Source organism: Stigmatopora argus, chromosome 3 (genome assembly GCF_051989625.1).
Source record: "Stigmatopora argus isolate UIUO_Sarg chromosome 3, RoL_Sarg_1.0, whole genome shotgun sequence".
Classification (NCBI taxonomy): domain Eukaryota; kingdom Metazoa; phylum Chordata; class Actinopteri; order Syngnathiformes; family Syngnathidae; genus Stigmatopora; species Stigmatopora argus.
In genome coordinates this window covers 10,064,570-10,081,723 of record NC_135389.1, presented here as the reverse complement: position 1 = coordinate 10,081,723, position 17,154 = coordinate 10,064,570, and the positions used below count along the sequence as shown (strand labels likewise).

At 40.0% G+C, this 17,154-nt stretch overlaps 2 protein-coding genes across 3 annotated transcripts; one reads left to right on the top strand and one right to left on the bottom strand.

The window, feature by feature from the left end:
- Positions 1-759: 759 nt before the first annotated feature.
- LOC144071109 (cytosolic 5'-nucleotidase 1A) lies at positions 760-5,818 on the bottom strand. The gene is made up of 6 exons (XM_077595940.1): positions 5,569-5,818; positions 4,851-4,958; positions 4,628-4,760; positions 3,750-3,872; positions 2,977-3,098; positions 760-1,881 (listed from the first exon to the last, which is right to left on the bottom strand). Exons 1-6 carry the CDS (start codon positions 5,602-5,604, stop codon positions 1,645-1,647), a joined length of 759 nt encoding a protein of 252 aa, XP_077452066.1. The 5' UTR covers positions 5,605-5,818; the 3' UTR covers positions 760-1,644.
- Positions 5,819-5,995: 177 nt separating this feature from the next.
- LOC144071105 (GRAM domain-containing protein 4-like) lies at positions 5,996-16,817 on the top strand. Of its 2 annotated transcripts, none has more exons than XM_077595932.1 (18): positions 5,996-6,224; positions 7,096-7,274; positions 7,880-7,985; positions 8,053-8,164; positions 9,848-10,033; positions 10,114-10,139; positions 10,472-10,563; positions 10,650-10,741; positions 10,835-10,883; positions 11,550-11,621; positions 11,707-11,750; positions 11,834-11,943; positions 12,182-12,336; positions 12,864-12,969; positions 13,037-13,130; positions 14,967-15,051; positions 15,124-15,192; positions 16,033-16,817. In XM_077595932.1, the coding sequence occupies exons 2-18, from the start codon at positions 7,170-7,172 to the stop codon at positions 16,138-16,140; spliced, it is 1,611 nt and encodes a 536-aa protein (XP_077452058.1). In that variant the 5' UTR covers positions 5,996-6,224; positions 7,096-7,169; the 3' UTR covers positions 16,141-16,817. The 2 variants fall into 2 exon arrangements, with proteins under 2 accessions (XP_077452058.1, XP_077452059.1); XM_077595933.1 differs by having other exon boundaries at positions 5,996-6,291.
- Positions 16,818-17,154: the final 337 nt, after the last annotated feature.

Here is a 17,154-nt window from a genome sequence, read left to right as displayed (position 1 = left end):
TTTAAAGTGATATTACCAAATAAGTCTTATTTATAATGTAGTTCTGAGTCTTTTTATGTTTAAAGTACTGTAACAAAGGTTATCATACATATTATCGCTAAAGTCTCCTTACAGTCTAGTCATGCATCAATTTGATCCTGTTTTTTTATTCATTCAATTTCTGTGCCACTTGCGCTCACAAGGGTTGTGGGGGTGCTGCAGCTGATCCCAGCTGACTTCGGGCACCTGCCGGGGGACACCCTGAATTGGTGGCCAGCCAATCGCTGGGCACAAGGAGACGGACAACCATTCACGCTCACCCTCATACCTAGGGGCAATTTAGAGTGTTCAACCAGATGCATACTGCAAATTTTGGGATATGGGAAGAAATCGGAGTACCCGCAGAAAATCCACACAAGTCCAGGGAGAACATGCAAACTCCACACAGCAAGATCCGGACCTGGGAGCGAATCCTCGATCTCACAACTGTGAGATCAATTTTCTAATCCAGAGGTTGGGCAAAACGGTCCTCGAGGGCTGCTGTGATCGCAGGTTTTTGTTGCAACCATCCAGCAAAGACACTTTAAACAATAAGATTTCTGCAGAAATCAAGAAGCACCTGACTGCAATCCAATGATTGCAATTGTAGGACACCAGATTGGTGAAAAGGTGTCCTCTTTATGGGTTGGAATAAAAAACCTCCACCAACTGCGGTCCTTTGTGGAATAGTTTGCTCTATCCACTCTATGGAGAGCATTGTTGAACCCAAATGCAGGAAAGTCATGGTCAACTGATGTAACTTTAATAACTAAGACCTATTCACAAAAACAACAAAGCCTTAATTACAAAAACAGGGGAAAGTGACAAATTAACAACGAAGACAAATGAACCAAACCTAAATGGAAAACACAGGGGCAATGAGGGCACAGGACGTGAATGTAGACCAGGTACAGGACTGAACAGGCATGATCGCCAGATAATCTGTCAAGAACACACAAATACACTGGGTTTGAATAGACAAACATGGGTTAACAAGACAATTAGAACCATCTGGGTGACATGAGAGGCAGTGAGCAGGAGAAACAACAGATTAACTCAATGGTCAATCACAAGGACAGGTCACACAGGGGAAAAACTCCAAACATCAAAACCCCAACAAAACATGACAGAACACATACTTAACACTGTTTTTTTCTTATTGAACAAAGGGAGAGCAATAGATGTGAAATTCAGTTCAACTAGAAGGGGAGGGAAGTGATCCTTCCATCGCAATGGGAGTTAGAAAATAAAAGATGAAATTCCCTGAGTAAAATACACAATGGCCGCACTCATTGGAATTTTAATGGTTTTATATGTATTCTATTAAAATTGTATTTCGCTTTATATATTATTGATTCAGTTGAATAAGAGTAACAAAAATTTTGACCAAGTGTGTGTACATACACAAACACTCACAAAAGAAATGATAAAGCAATACAAATGCTTAGGATTTTGTTACATCGCAGCGACAATAACAAGGACAAAACTCTCTTAAATCAAGACTAACATTCATATTGGCCTCAAAACAGGTACAGATCATTGATTAAAATCAAACGCAAGCAGCCATGAGCCATAAAAATTGTGGAAATGCAGCAAAGATAATGAGCGACATCGCCATAGACGTCATCACTTCAGGTCATCGTCACCAAGCAGGAAATGAGGCCGCAGCAAGTCCAAGACCGGCCCCTGAGGGGCCCCGGCCAGGGAGTAGGCTTCGTCGGCATTCACGCCATGGGAGCGAAGCGTCACCAATGTGTCGCCTAATTTTTGGCGTCCGCCGTGCGCTGTCATCACTAAAATGCTCACGGGACTGTCCAGGACACCGAAACGTTCCCGCATTGCGCCCAACTGGGTCCAGAAACGCTGTTAGGATTTGTTCAAACATGGGGCAACGTTAGCAGGTTAGCCTGTTACAAAGACAGTTTTATGTACTTATAAAAATATTCATTCATTATCTGAACCCCTTTATCCTCACTAGGGTCGCGGGGGGGGGGGTGCTGGAGCCTATCCGAGCTGACTTCGAGCACGAGGCTGGGGACACGCTAAATTGGCAGCCATCCAATCGCACGCTCACACTCATACCTAGGGGCAGTTTAGAGTGTCCAACCAGCATACCATGCATGTTTTTGGAATGTGGGAGGAAACCGGTGTACCCGGAGAAAACCCACGCAAGCCCAGGGAGAACATGCAAACTCCACACAGGTGGACCAATCTGGATTTGAACCCAGGACTCCAGAACTGTGAGGCCGACGCGCTAACCTCTCATCTGCCGGATCACCCACTTTTACAAATATGTACCCTTATAAAATGTATGTATTTAATCATTATATTGCACAATGTACAGCCTATGACAGTGTAAGATAAGATTGTAAGATAAGATGACAAAGATGCTTGGCAGTTGCTTGTTCATATTGTATCAGTTTTTGTAAGTATAGAAACATCGTAATCATAGAAACTTGACAGCGATTCATCAGACTTTGCCCAAAGTTTGGTCGTTGTCATGGAGACTTGCCACTGATTAATCAGACTTTGCCCAAAGTTTGGTCGTTGTCATGGATACTTGACACTGATTAATCAGAATTTGCCCAAAGTTTGGTCGTTGTCATAGAAACTATACTATACCCTGTTTTCCTATATAAGGACTGACCCACTGTTCATTCGGAGAGAGTTGCAAGGACAACAGACTGTGAGCGGTTCACAGCTGTTTGAGCTCTCTCCCCATCCTGCAGTCTGGTAATAAACCTATTTCCTATTAAATTGATCTCACTCTTTCTTAACCTGCTCTTGAAGCTGTTTTTACAGATCTATCAGACAGCACATTCAAAATCCATAACTTCAACTTTTCTTGGAAGAATTTGCGCATGTATCAAGATTGTGTGGGCAGAAACCTTTGTAAAACAGACTGGATAGGGGCCCTCTGGGACCGGAGTTGGTCACCCCTGCTCTTGTTATTGCTACCTGAGTGGCTGGCTTGAGGTTGGCTGGTGTTGTTGTGATGACGTCATTGTCGCAAAACAATACACGAAGCTGCTCGGACGGGCTCGACCAGCTTTGTTGGCCCAACAGCGCTGACAGAATACCTGCAAAAACAATAGGGATCAAGAACTTTTTCATGTATTTTGCAAGCTTCTAAAATTCCTAGAAAATGTACAAATGTACATCTTGGAATAAAAGTGTACGGTCAACAAAACAATTGATCAGATATGATTAATGTTGCTGATTTTTTCTGTAATCGGATTTTTGGGAATTATCTTTGTGTTTAGGGCAAATATAATTTTATAAACATTTCGGCTTGGTTGTAATTTTTAGAAAATTTATCAAATTTGATATAAAATGAGTCAGTGAGAGAACAAAAATCAGATATGAGTTTTAAATTTTGTGTTTTAGGGGAGGTACTGAACTAAATCTATAGGAATATTTTTGAAGCATTGACTTTAAAATTTGGTTACAAATACCAGTCAACTTTTCGAATGTTTTTTTAGCAAACCAAAAACAATGAAATCTATATTTACCACAAGATATTATCATTTTGGAGGATTTCATTACTGATTTGAGTGCATGTCGTAATTCGGAAGGTGGCACAAAAACACAACTTTCAAGACACTGCTGCACGTTTCACTGACTGTACACTGTTGTGAGAAAGGTCAACCGTTTTCCTCCATTTTAGAAATATACATTTGATTGCATTGTTTCTTTCCCGTGTTTCTGAAGTCACTGGTAGGTTTACGCACCTTTTTGCGAAGCCTGCGCCGCTTCCTGCGGTTCCGCGGTCAGGAAGAGCTGAACTTGATTTTCGAGTAAACTCTCCACAAAATCCTCCCTTCCCGAAAAACAGAAGCGGCTCACTTCTAGGCCTGCAACATCAAATACAAAACACAAAAGATGACAACTAATAAGAAGGGGCATATTAATTTGAATTATTAGTTATTCAACAGAGAACAGCTAGTTTATCCAACGACTACTTTGATAGATCATTAATCGTTTAGAGACAAAATTAACATCACTGCTTAAACCTTGGAATTTTAGTCTCTCAACGGTAAACATTTTCCAATTCCGCTGGTCCTCCAGAAACATGAAAGTAATCACTTAAAATACGACTTGTACTTTTACCATGATCAGTCGATTTTCTGACATGTTACTGACCAAAACAGTAATTGAATCATCATCAGTTTATATTTGTATTTTTTGGAACTCAACAAATGTATTTATTTTTTACATTCATTTTAAATCACATTTTTGAAAGATTGAACAACAATAAACGTATTAGTTCATGAAAAATAAAAATAAAAACAATCCTGATTTATGCCCATTATAATTTCACTGGAAATTTCAAAGTGACTTTAAAAAGTCTGCACACCCTTGTTTGAATACCAGGAAAAAAATTTAGAACTATTTTTTAACCATTTTTTGTTTTTTACCGTTACAGGTCATGTCGATTAAATTAAGCGAGGAAGTCAAAGTAAATAAAATACTGTAATATACTGTATTTTTAAATGAGGTTGTCCAGGTGGTAGGTTGCTTGAATGATGGAATAAATTATGGAAATTTGTGCCATTTTAATAGCACAAAGAGTGGATTCATTTGGATCAAGTGAATGCTCAGGGCGTACCGTGATGTTTAGTGCTGCTAACAATGCGAGCACTCTGCTGCTGACGCTCGTCCGTGGTTACCAGAAGCACATCAAAAAGCAGCGACTCGGCAGAATTCGCCGCCACGAGATGGCGATTCACAGTCTGCAGAGCCTAAATAATCATTTTAAAAGAGCAGAAATATAAATCTTGCTAATCTTTATTTAAAAAAAACAAACCTTTCTTCCTTCTGGTTGCACCTACCTCCAGCAGTGGAAGGGCCGCACCCAATTTTTGGCCATCACCTTCGTCAGTGTCCTCCAATACCGCCGAGCATGAGATGGCGATGACCAGCGCTTGGCTAGAATCTTTCTAAAAACATCAACAATACCATTTTTTTGATATTTAATTAACCTTTGTTTGATTTCAAAGCAAAAAAAAAGAAATTTACAGTTTGGAATTTGTGATGTGTGATATTTCTGGTTTTCCTTTCAAAAATGTGTCAACATTTTGAAGGACTTCTTTTACAGAACTAATATGAATTTTGTGAGATTGTGTGAAAGGTTGTTTGTCTTTTTGTGCACTGTGATTGGCTGGCGAACCTCTATAGAGAGGCTCCACCAGCCCCACAATCCTCGTGAGGAGAAGAGGTGCAAAAGATAAAAATCAGATATAGTAGCTTTAAAGGGCAAATCGAGAGCAAACATTTCTACAAAATACATTTAGAAGATCAGGTTTTTTTTTAATTAATTTGCAATGATGAAAAATAGCACGTCTGAAGTGGATTTGCATAATTTATCGACAATATAACATCTGAAAGGGGGAATCAAATCCACACCGATTTCTTGTATTCGCAAGCATGATAATAGAATTCTGCTTAATTCAAATATATCAAGAGAAAATAAATACTTATTTTTCAAATGCAGTTTGGTCGCGTGTTTGTTTTTGTTGTTGTTGTTGTTTTCTATTTAGGATTTCTCACCTGCTTCACGTCAACGTTCGCGATAGTGGAGACCATCTCAGCTCGTTTCCAGCAAAAGTAGGGCAAAAATAATGCAACTATTAAAAAAAAAAGTCACCCACTCAGTCTTGACAGATCCAACAGGTTTGGTTTCGGAAAGTTATTAAGAAAAGTTGCTCTATCACCACAAAAGTTAACTTCCGGCTTTATCTTTTCCACCTTGTTTTCTTCCTCTTCGTGATGGGCGTCGACCAATCACATTTGCTATTCAATACCACCACCTATTGACAAAGAATAAAAACGTGTTATTTAAAAAAAACATTGGTAACGTATAATATTTTAATATGGAATGATGATGATATGTAATTTCAGTTACAGAGAGAAAAATAAATCAACAGTTTAAAAAGTTTGGTGATGACGTCACTCACCCTATAAGACCGTAGCCACGCCTCCGAGCTGGCGTGATGGTTGACAGCTAAACTTGTTAGACGGGACTTTTTTTGTCTCCACGTTGCTAAACTTTTGCCACAACCGAGCTTTCGACCGAAGAAAAGCCGACTCTAAAACCTCCGAGTTGATATGGAGACTTCTCGGAGGCCCGATACTGAGATTTAAAGCAGACAAGTGTGCTTTGAAGAGACGACTTGTTTGCCTTTGTCCGACATTCTTCACTTCAGGTGTGTCCATTATGAGCGAGCACCAACTTGATTGGCTATTAACCACCATCAGCGGGCACAATTTTAGGTACACTTGTTCGGGTTTTTTGATTGACACTGTGTTAAGGGGTGGAATGGCGTGTAAAGTTGTTATTTTGTAACTGAGGGTCAAAATATGAGGAGCAATATTCATACATGGCAATTCATATTCAATACATGTAGCTGATATTGTAGCTTCTTCATCTTTGATTAATTATTCTGTGTGTAAAGAGACGTTAGAGAGGGTATTGGAGCCATATTAGAGACAAGTTTCTGGAAGAGCTGTTTCTGGAAATGTTGTAAATATTAGTATGTGGAGTAAACAGCCAACAGCGATTTCTTCCGCATGGTTGTGAAAACTCATGTTCTTTTGGTTTTTGTGTATTTAATACACCACAGCAGATGCTGACAGCATCTAATTTTGTTCATCTCTAAATGCTGTGAAAGTTCACTTAGTTGCAGATTGCTATCACTTATGAATCCCCTATGCCAGGGGTGCCCAACTCTGGTCCTTGAGGGGCACTATCCAGTCTGTTTTCGATGTCTCCCACCACCAACACCCCTGAATTAAATAATCAGAATCGTTATCAAGCTTAGGAGATATGGCAAACAGACTGGATAGGGTGATAGGGTCCCTCGAGAACCAGAGTTGGGGACCCCAACCCTACGCTAATTCCAAAATGACCAATAAATGAATATAGTGTATTTTAAATGAAGGCAACACAAGTTGATAGGAGAGTTTATGCTGCCAACATTCACTCAATTGATGTGGACCCAGGATATAACTCTTTGGAACACCTAACAAACAGTCTCTTCCGTCTAGTTCCGTCCTAATGTTAAATATTTTTTTCAGGGCCCCCTGTTGCTCACGTCCAAGCAAACAGTGAGCAGAGAGGTAGTGGCAGAGTTGGTCCACACGGCTGCACCATGCGGAGGCGTCTCCACCGAATTCGACATTGGAGCCACAGGCGGGGTGAAATAGTGGAACAGTCGGAGTCGCCCGACACGTCAGATACAGAATGCAGCGAAGAGGTGCCAAATGGAACACACCACTCACATGGCTATGCTAATGTTAGTGATGTCTCAAAAATGTGGCATAAGAGTAATCCCTGTTGCACATGGCTACAAATATCAAATATATTTCTCCGGGTATACCGGTTTCCTCCCCCATCCCAAAAACATGCAGGGTAAGCTAGTTGAACACAAATTGCCCCTAGGTATGAGTTTGAGCCTAAATGGTTGTCTTTCTCCTGGTGCCCTGCGATCGGCTGCCCACCAATTCAGGGTGTACTCTGCCCGGTGCCCGTAGTTAGTTGGGATAGCCTCCAGCACCGCTTGCAACCCCTGAGAGGATAAGCGGTTCAGAAAATGAATGTCCTTTTTTAAACGAATGTAATCAGTTTAGAAAATTAATATTGAATTAATTTTAAAAAAATGTTTTACATTTTTTTTCCCCACAATCCCACTGAAAAATACAAACAGTTTGACAATTTTATACTGAACTGGACCTACATGCTTTAAATCCAACATCAAACATGCTTTTGTAAAATTTGCACAAATTATTTTGTTGCATATTTTTTACTTACATTTTTTTATGTTTATGGTGATTTGACTTGACGTGTTATGTGTTAATTCAGGTTAATTCAGCAACACTTTCTGCAGCTGCTCCGGATGAACCTAAAACTTATTTGAATGAAGTGAAAAAAAACTTGGAGATCGCCTTGTTCGAGAAACACTTCTTGCGTGAGTAATAGATTTTTTTTATATTTTTTTTCTGCTGTATATTGTACATTACTACAACATTTTACAGAGGAGGAGCTAAAGAAATTCAGAGAGGAAGAGACTGGCATGGAAGTTCTGCGACAGGAGCTGGATCGGGAACGCCGCAGGAACAATGAACTGGAGCAAAAGCTAAATGACGGGTCAGGATCAAGACTGATTTTAAAGAGATCCCCATCCGTTTCACCCCAAAAATGACAAGACTCGTGTGTTTTTGGACATGGCTTCCACAGACTTTCGTTTGCTATTTATACTGATGATCAATGTTCCCTCTAAGCTGCGCGCGTGCGCAATTGCGCACTACTCTCGTCTTCTCTGCGCAGCAGCAATCATATGGCGCGCAGTAAAAAAAAAATATATATATATATTTTTTTTACCCCTTTCCCCATGATGGCGCCGTTTAAGCGGTTTACAGCATGTTTTACATGAAAAATTAGAGGGAACATTGACATTTAATGATTAAATACAAATACTAGTATTTGTTAGTTTAATGATTAAATACAAATACTAGTATTTGTTAGTTTAATGATTAAATACAAATACTAGTATTTGTTAGTTTAATGATTAAATACAAATACTAGTATTTGTTAGTTTAATCATTAAATACAAATACTAGTATTTGTTAGTTTAATCATTAAACGCTGTTTTCAGCTGGATTTGATCGAATTTGAGAGCATTTTGAGCCGTTTGGCGAATGGACGTATAAGGACGTTTTTTTGCCTCCATCGCGACATTTTACCGAGGAATTCACTTCCCTGGGCTCGGTTCTAATGTCCAAAGACCTCCAGTATTTGTATTTAATCATTAAATGCTGTTTTTGGCTGGATTTGACCGATTTTGAGAGCATTTTGAGCCGTTTGGCGAATGGACGTAGATAGACGTTTTTTTGCCTCCATCGCGACATTTTACCGAGGAATTCACTTCCCTGGGCTCGGTTCTAATGTCCAAAGAGCTCCAGTATTTGTAGTTAATCATTAAATGCTGTTTTAAGATGGATTTGACCCGATTGCTGTCATTTTACGGCTCGGTTCTGCTACATCTGGCCGCCCAAGAGTGCTTATTCCCGGGCTGCCGTTGATGGTAGACTAATAAATTGAGAGTGATGAGCGGCAAAGGGAAATGAATCATTGATTTTTACTATAATTTGGACAACGCCGGCGGCGGGCCGGATTAAAAATCCTAACGGGCCGTATATGGCCCGCGGGCCGAGGTTGAAAAACTTGTACACACACGATCTGGGGGCGGGGCGAGCGCGCGAATCCCGTTTCGTCGAAACCTCCGTTCGGCCGAACATTCATTCGGCCGAACGTCCATTCGGCGACCTGCCCGTCTGTCAAACGTCCGTCGGCGAAACATCTTTAGGCGAATCACCCGAGTACCGATGATGTCGCTCACACTGGTACTCAGTGCGCTCAGGGAGGTTGTCTTTCTGCCCAGACCAACAAAAAATTAGAGGGAACATTGCTGATGATAGACAAATGTCATGCTTAGCGAACGTCACATTACTGCGTTAACCTAGCTTCAAGTTTAAAGGCTTAATTTTCATAGATGTTCCAAAGTTTCATGGATCGTTGATGTGGCTTCTTGAGAATTTTGTGAGTGAACTCATGATGCACGTTTTCCAAATTTTATGTGACCAGGGGCTAAATTTTCAAATAAATGTATAGGCCAGGGATCTTGGAAAAATCTGCTTCAAACCAAAGTTATTCCTATTTATTTTAATCACAGCTTCATTTTTGTGGGTCTGTGTAGGCCACCCAAATTTCATGTGGCTTCGGCTATCTGATATCAGGGTTTTAATTTTTTTTTGTCAATCATTTTTTCAGATCTGACGAATTATCGTTCGTCACTCCGAAAACCCCACCCATTAATGATGTCACTGCTGGAAAAGTGGATACATACAATCGCGCCCAAAAGTTGCTTTTCCACTACTTGGGTGTCGACTTTAATGACTTTCAATTGCACCGGGCGGAGGAGGCGCCTGAGCCAGATGAGCAGTTTAGTGCCAGAAGGTGACATTTGGATTTTGAAAAGTAATACTGTATACATTCTGTTAATATTTCATAATCATTCCATTTTCACTCCTTCATAGGCTGACAGAAAACATGAGGCGGTTCAGTGAGTTATTTTTACTTTGCAAACTTTCTACTCGGTTTTGTAAGAGTGCTGAGAAAAACACATTGCTCGTCACTGACTGGTTAAGACCTTTATGTGAACTTTGACCCTGGTCAATGTCCGTTTAAGGGGATCAGCAGAAAATATTAAGGAATTAAAGCAGGAATCTTGAAAACGATTTTTTAACCCGGCTCCACATATTTAACTTTGATTCCTGAGTGCTGTTGACAATGATAGACGTCCAATCGTTTGACTCTTTTCATCCCTATGCTTTGAAATGACGTTAGTTTCCCACTTCTTTTACCAAGTGTTGTTCAACCCACAATGTTTTGCAGAAAAAGGACTCAGACCCATCACAATCTTTCTGCATGACCTCTCGGCCTTGTCCAGCTGGTACTCCGTATACACCACAGCCATCGCCTTCACAGTGAGCCTAACAGTTGGAAGCTTAAACGCTATCTACATGCTTAATGCTAACTCTTAGGCATTTGTGTGCGTTTTTGTCACTGGCAGATTTACATGTACGCTACATGGCGCGGCTGGTCTATCTCCATGTTCTTGTTCCTGGCTGTTCTCCGCCTCTCTTTGAACTACCTAATTGCTAGGTGAGACCACTCCCAGTCCTCTCAGGCAATCACAAAAAGGCAATGGAACAAAAAAAACAATGTCACAATGGCGTTCCAATCTTTCAATCTCAGGGGCTGGAGGATCCAGTGGTGTATTGTTCCACAAGTCTCTGATCCTATGGTAAGAAGATTGTGAGTTTCTGTTTTCACCCTACATGTATTTATGTGTGGGCGTCTGCATTTGTGTATGTTATGGATGAGAGTTTACGTATATACTATGCATTTGTGTATGTTTGTTGTTTTAGTGTACGTGTTTCTCTGTTGGTGTATGTCCGTTTTGTCTCATAAAAGTATAGTATTTACTGTGTATGTCTTTGTGTGTCTGTATATATTGTATATGTGAGCGCACCCTTTAAGTGTATTTGTGTGTGTGTTTGTATTTAATTTATGGGTGTTTGTTCAAATGTGTATTTGTGTACTTTATCTATCTATATTCTTTGCATTTGTGTATGAATGTTTACATTTCTGTAGAATAGAGTAAAATAAAAAATATTGTCATTTTGACAATGAACTACAAAGTTAACAAGCACTAACTAGTATTGTGCTTCAATAGGCTGAAGGTTGTGATGAGGAGTGTGCATGCCCTCTACTGGCTAACGCCTCACCAATCTACAAATATATGTGTGTATTGTAAGCGCAGGTGGTAGAATACAGTATATTTGGTTGCATGTTCGCTTGTGTATGTGTGCAATCATATGGGTCTAATTTTGTACATAGGTTGTGTTTGTTAGTGTGTGTGAATTTGACGAGAAGAAGTACAGATGTTCCCATTCTCCATCTTGTACAGGAGCCTCCCAGAGAAGAACTGACAATATCAAAGAAGTTCCAGCTAGTTCTGCACGTGGCCCAGAGAGCTCAGGTGGCTTCACTACCATCCTTGTGTTATGGCAACTAGCGTTCAACACAGCAACAGACTAATAGTGTTTGCTCTCCGCCCTTGACAGAATGTCTTTGGCAAGATGGCCGACATCCTCGAGAAGATAAAGAAGTAAGATTGTCTGTTCGATTGTTCTTTTGCTTCAGACTCAAGTTCATGTTCCAATTGACTTGTGTGTGTATACGGGCATGTAGTCTCTTTATGTGGGTGGAGCCTCAGTTGACAAAGAAACTCTATGTGGCTCTGTGGGTGTCCTTCATTGCTTCCTGCCTACTTCCTTACCAACTATGCGGATTCATCATTGGTATGATATTATTTTGTATTCATTTCACTCTCATGTTGCTTCCTGGAACACCAACATAACCACTAAACTACCAGAACACTAACCACACGTTAGAAATTACATCACAGTATTTTTAAAGGTACAAATTGGGTTGATAACTGAGTCGCATAACTCACCATAATATAGTAAACATGGCACAATATTACGAAGCGATTGCAAATCAGTCAACCGGAACACTATATGTTATCATTCCTCTCAGGTGTGTTTGTGGGCGTCAAGTTCTTCATCATCAATTTCATCTTCAGGAGTTGCCCCAAACTGCGTCAGCGTTATGACACGGTGCACATCATCTGGACAAGCCTGCCCACAGACGTCCAGATGAGGGAGCAAGTTACCTCCTCACCTAGCAGACGGGTTTGTAAACCGTCCAGCTCCTAATTGGTTTCTGTTATGACAAAAAAGGAGCCCACCTTAGCCAATATAGTGATTACAGTAATCCCTCTAATTTTGCAGATAATGTAGACCAGACATGGCCGCTATAATTGAAAAACTGCAAAGTAGGATCACCCCTATTCATTCTACCATACTAGATGTTTTCGCGCCCATATAAAAATACAAGTCCAGTTATCAGGAAGTGTATTTATTAAATGGTACAGTTATAGGCATATGAAAGAAAAAATGTTGTTCACGTGAATTGTTTTCTCATTCTTCTGTCATGATTGAATTGTCTATCATTTATCCATACTAGTTACCAAGACAAAATAAGTTGTTGGCGGTCAGAGTGGTAAAAAAAGACATACGTAAATCGCACTTGAGTATCAGTCGCAGGCCCAACCAAAGTGTGAAAACAGTGAGACTTATAGTCCGGATAATATGTTAGTTGAAATAAATCATCTGGCTTTGTCACACAATATTGTTTACATTATCTCCTTGCAATTCAGTTGCTTAGCGGGGTCGAGGATGGTGAACCAATTCGAAACCACAGCACCAAGCGAGGCACCTTCCACGAGGTCTTCAACCTACCCGAGAGTGAATGCCCCCTGCCAGGTAAACTGAATGGAAACATTCATTTTTGTGGCATTACAGCCTGGATAAAATGTTATTTGTTGTGTAGTGTGCATGAATGGCTGGCGCTGTTGCCTCATCAACCGTGACAAAAAGACGCCAGCTGACTACATCCGGAACGGCGTTCTCTACGTCACTACTAAGTATGTCGTGCATGCTTTGATGAACATTATAGTTTGACTGGTTATCGGCGCCGATATTTGGACATTGGACGTATATTGGTATTGGCCTTTAAAAAAAAAAATAAAAAATCTTAATTAATATAAAGAAATCCATTTAAAACTGGGTTATTTAACCTCAGATGCAGTCACTCCTCTCCCATCTCACACCAATTTTTACACTTTTTCCGCAAATCAGTATCGGTTCTAAATATCAGTTATCGGCCTCGTTTAACTACTACTAATATTTGGTATCGGTCCTGAAAAACCCATATCGATTGATCACTAGTGCAGTGTTTCCCAACCTTTTTTGGGCTGCAGCACACTTTTTGCATTGAAAAAAATCTCAACGGACACCACCATCTGAATTTTTTTTATGTAAAACTACGTCGCCTATATTAACAATAGTCATTCTCATCGAAGTTTTATCGGCAGGAATCACATAAACCTCCAAAATTATTCAGAAATCTAATTTTTTAGACTGACCTAATAATAATAATAATAATCGGACATAGGCCCTGTCGTCATCATCAACAACAAAAAGCCTACTTGTCAGTACACCCAGAAACTGCGTATGACGAAATTGGTGGTGCTTCTCCATAAGCTGCGTTTACTCGGCAAAAGACCTAAATAAGTGATAGTTACGGACTTGTAATTTGGCATTCTGCTGTTATGGATACAGGTCACTTACCTCTCACTGTCTTTCACTCACCTTCAGTCAGCTAGTAGGAGGCAGATCACCACCCAAACATCTTTTCATATTACCTCAGAAGGGAATGTGTGTTGTGTTACCGCAAATTTAGAGTTCTAATGGATGTGGGGGAAAAACTGTCCTTAAGCCTATTTGTCCGTACTTTGTGGGACCTATAGCGTCTGCCAGAGGGCAGCAGCTGGAACAGATTGTGACCAGGGTGGTAAGGGTCCCCTATGATGTTCCTGGCTCTGCTGAGGTAATTAGGGCTGGCAATGTCTTCCAGTGAGGGCAGAGAGCAGCCGACAATCCTCTGGGCAGTGTTAATCACTTAATGTCACCAAACGTTGATGTCTACGGACCCTGAACAACTTCTGGTTCGAATGATAGTTCAATTTTAATCTCGTTATATTCATATTCATTTTTCTCACTGGATATTACAATGTATGACTTCTTGAAATTTCTCGTGGTACACCTGACCATTGCTCATGACACACCAGTGTGGCACGGCACAGTGCTTGGGAAACACTGCTCTAGTGAACATGCGTCTCTGTAAAGTGATTTGATTGTGTGTGTCGGATTCAATCCATATACATTCAATAATTTCGAATCAGAGGAAGCACACAGAGGCAGCCGTGGTGAGATTTTCTAGCTTCAGCTGAAGGAGGGAGCCAGAGTAGCCAGGGCCAGAAGATGTGTCTATCCTCCAGCCTGACCAGTTTGAATCCCTGCCAGCCTCCCACAGCTCAGCTTACTTTATTGACAAAGATCACGTGACATAGAAGCGGGTGTTGGTACAAACTTTAGGTGGGAAAATGTGAACAAAGAAATGGGCGTGTCATGGTAGATGACACGCCCCTAACTCATAGGCGTCATGGCTGGAAATTTCCACTAGACTATGCAAAATTCTATTCTAGTGACTACACTAAATAAACCAATTGACTAATAAAAAGTATAAGAATACATTCCATACTCCACAGTGTGTGTATATTAAGAGCTGTGTCTGGTATTTGTACTCAATTTGCCATTTACACAACAACTTAAAAACCTCCAGGTTTAGGTTTGCACAAGTCAAGATTTTTTATACTGACACAAATCCATAAAGACCTTTTCTCCCCTCTCGTCCTCAGCTATTTGTGCTTCGAGTGTTCTCGCTCATCTTCCTCCAAAAGGGACAAAGTCATCAGACTGACGGACATCTCTGAGGTTCAGATGGTGCTGGCTCTTCTTCTACTCATTTTTTCTTACAAAAGAATATTATTTCAATGCATTGTTATCATCTTGCAGTACAAAGTCTTGTCCAAGTTACCTGGATTTGGGATGGGCTTAGCCATAACGACACCATCCACTCAGAAGGTGAAAAGTGCTTGTGCATGTTTGGACAATGTATGGTATGCCAATTAAGCATATACGTTAGTTGCTGCCTTTATTATGTCAATTTCCCCCTCAAAGCCGCTCTTCAAAATCTTTTTCTTTTTTCCCTTCATTCATCCAGCGCCATTGATTTTAATCCAAATAATGAAAGGCATTTAAAGAAAAATGGATGCATTATCAATTTGAAATAGCATTATCATAAATTATCTAAAGTTTACTTACACTTTGTCTATTTTTTAATTTTCATTTATGGTTATAGTATATGATAAATATCATTATTTTCTGTTAATGTCTATTAATAGTAAATCATAAGCTGTTAGTAAAGCGGGTAAAATGACTAAGTGATGAATGACTAAGTATTTAAAACAGAGGTGGGCAACCCGGTCCTCGAAGGCCGCTGTGGGTGCAGGTTTTTGTTCCAACCAATCCAACACAGACAGTTTAACCAATTAGATTTCTGCTGAAACAAGAAGCACCTGTCTGCAATTCACTGATTGCACTTCTAAGATACCAGATTGGTGGAGAGGTGTCCTCTTATGGGTTGGAACGAAAACCTGCACCCACTGCGGCCCTTTGTGGAATTAATTGCCCACCCCTGATTTAAAAGCATCATTATAAATAAAAATAGGTCAAACTATTTTTTTAAACAATTTTCATACATATTCTGTTAAATAAGCACTAAGGGTAATTATTATAAATATATTATGTATTCATGATCACATTTTTTCTCACCTTATTATAGACTATTTTTGATGACCTCACATTTATTGCCTAAATTTGCTTCTTAATAAATATTTCTTGTCTTTTTGTTTGATTCCTCAGTCGATGGTGTTCGGAGCCATGGCCAACACGGAAGAAGTCTATGACACTATTAATGCTCAGCGCAATCTTGCAATTGTCATGGAGGCAACTTCTAGCCTGGAGACGTAGTCAGTCACTCTTCCTGTCATCTCCTTCGACTTCCACACACTCCAAAATGCGCTGCTGCATCTCTGTTACGGCGAGGTAATAATTGGCGAACTGAAAAGTCGAAATGAACGGATAAAATTTACACTACTTTTTCGTCATGATGTTTAACAGATTCTTTTAAAATATCATAAAATGCACCCATTTAGATGAACACCTGATGACCACCCATCAGCCTGGATGTTGTCACTTTCATTTAATGTTGTGACCAAAAGGTACCAAGTGCAAATATCATATCAATACTTCAGGATTTTTGTCTTTTAATTTCTCCAACTTTTGATTGTTATTTTAGTACTGCAGATTATCGCCTTTGTGTCTCACCAAACTCTTTTAAGTTCTTCTGATGGTTTTACAATTTGCGCTGTACAGATGGCTTGATTTTTATCGTTTCTAAAATGAGATGTATAATTTCTATTTGATCTTTTTTTAATTATATAAGGCACACTGAATCGTTAAAACATTGCACTGTCAAGTTTTTGGGGGTTGTAGTAGTACCACTAGTCTGTCAGTAGAGGAGCAAGTAGCTGAAAGTTGTCTATTCTGCCATTGTAAAAGAAAACTACTATGCAGTACTTTCTGAATGTTTTCTCTTTTTTAAATAAGAATGGGAATACACCATAAAGTCATGATGGTAAGAATAATGATCACCTCTGCTCTGATTTTGTCAAATAGGGTTTTTACTGCAGCAGCTAACTTTTAATAACATTAACTCATTCATTCATCTTCCATACCGCGGATCCTCGTAAGAGTTGCGGAGGTTGCCGGAGCCTATCCCAGCTGACTTCGGCGAAAGGCTAGACTGGGCGCCAGTCAGCCGTAGGACACACAGAGAGACAAACAACTATACACATTCAGAATCATACCATCACCACCGGGAATTGAGCCCACGCCTGCCCGCACCAAAGTCAGGCGAGTGAACCTTTACAGTTTACTCCATCAGGCATCTCAGAAACAAAATGTTTCTCGTAATTTCAGATA

Bases quoted from the DNA above. Each gene is read 5' to 3' on its own strand.
- LOC144071105 (XM_077595932.1), top strand. From the start codon at position 7,170: ATGCGGAGGCGTCTCCACCGAATTCGACATTGGAGCCACAGGCGGGGT. The intron at 10,564-10,649 runs GTGAGCCTAACA...TGTCACTGGCAG, and splicing joins CCACAGCCATCGCCTTCACA to ATTTACATGTACGCTACATG. The intron at 12,970-13,036 runs GTAAACTGAATG...TTTGTTGTGTAG, and splicing joins GAGTGAATGCCCCCTGCCAG to TGTGCATGAATGGCTGGCGC.
- LOC144071109 (XM_077595940.1), bottom strand. From the start codon at position 5,604: ATGGTCTCCACTATCGCGAACGTTGACGTGAAGCAG. The intron at 3,099-3,749 runs GTGCGTAAACCT...TTGTTTTTGCAG, and splicing joins GGCGCAGGCTTCGCAAAAAG to GTATTCTGTCAGCGCTGTTG. The intron at 1,882-2,976 runs GTAGCAATAACA...AAATCCTAACAG, and splicing joins ACCTCAAGCCAGCCACTCAG to CGTTTCTGGACCCAGTTGGG.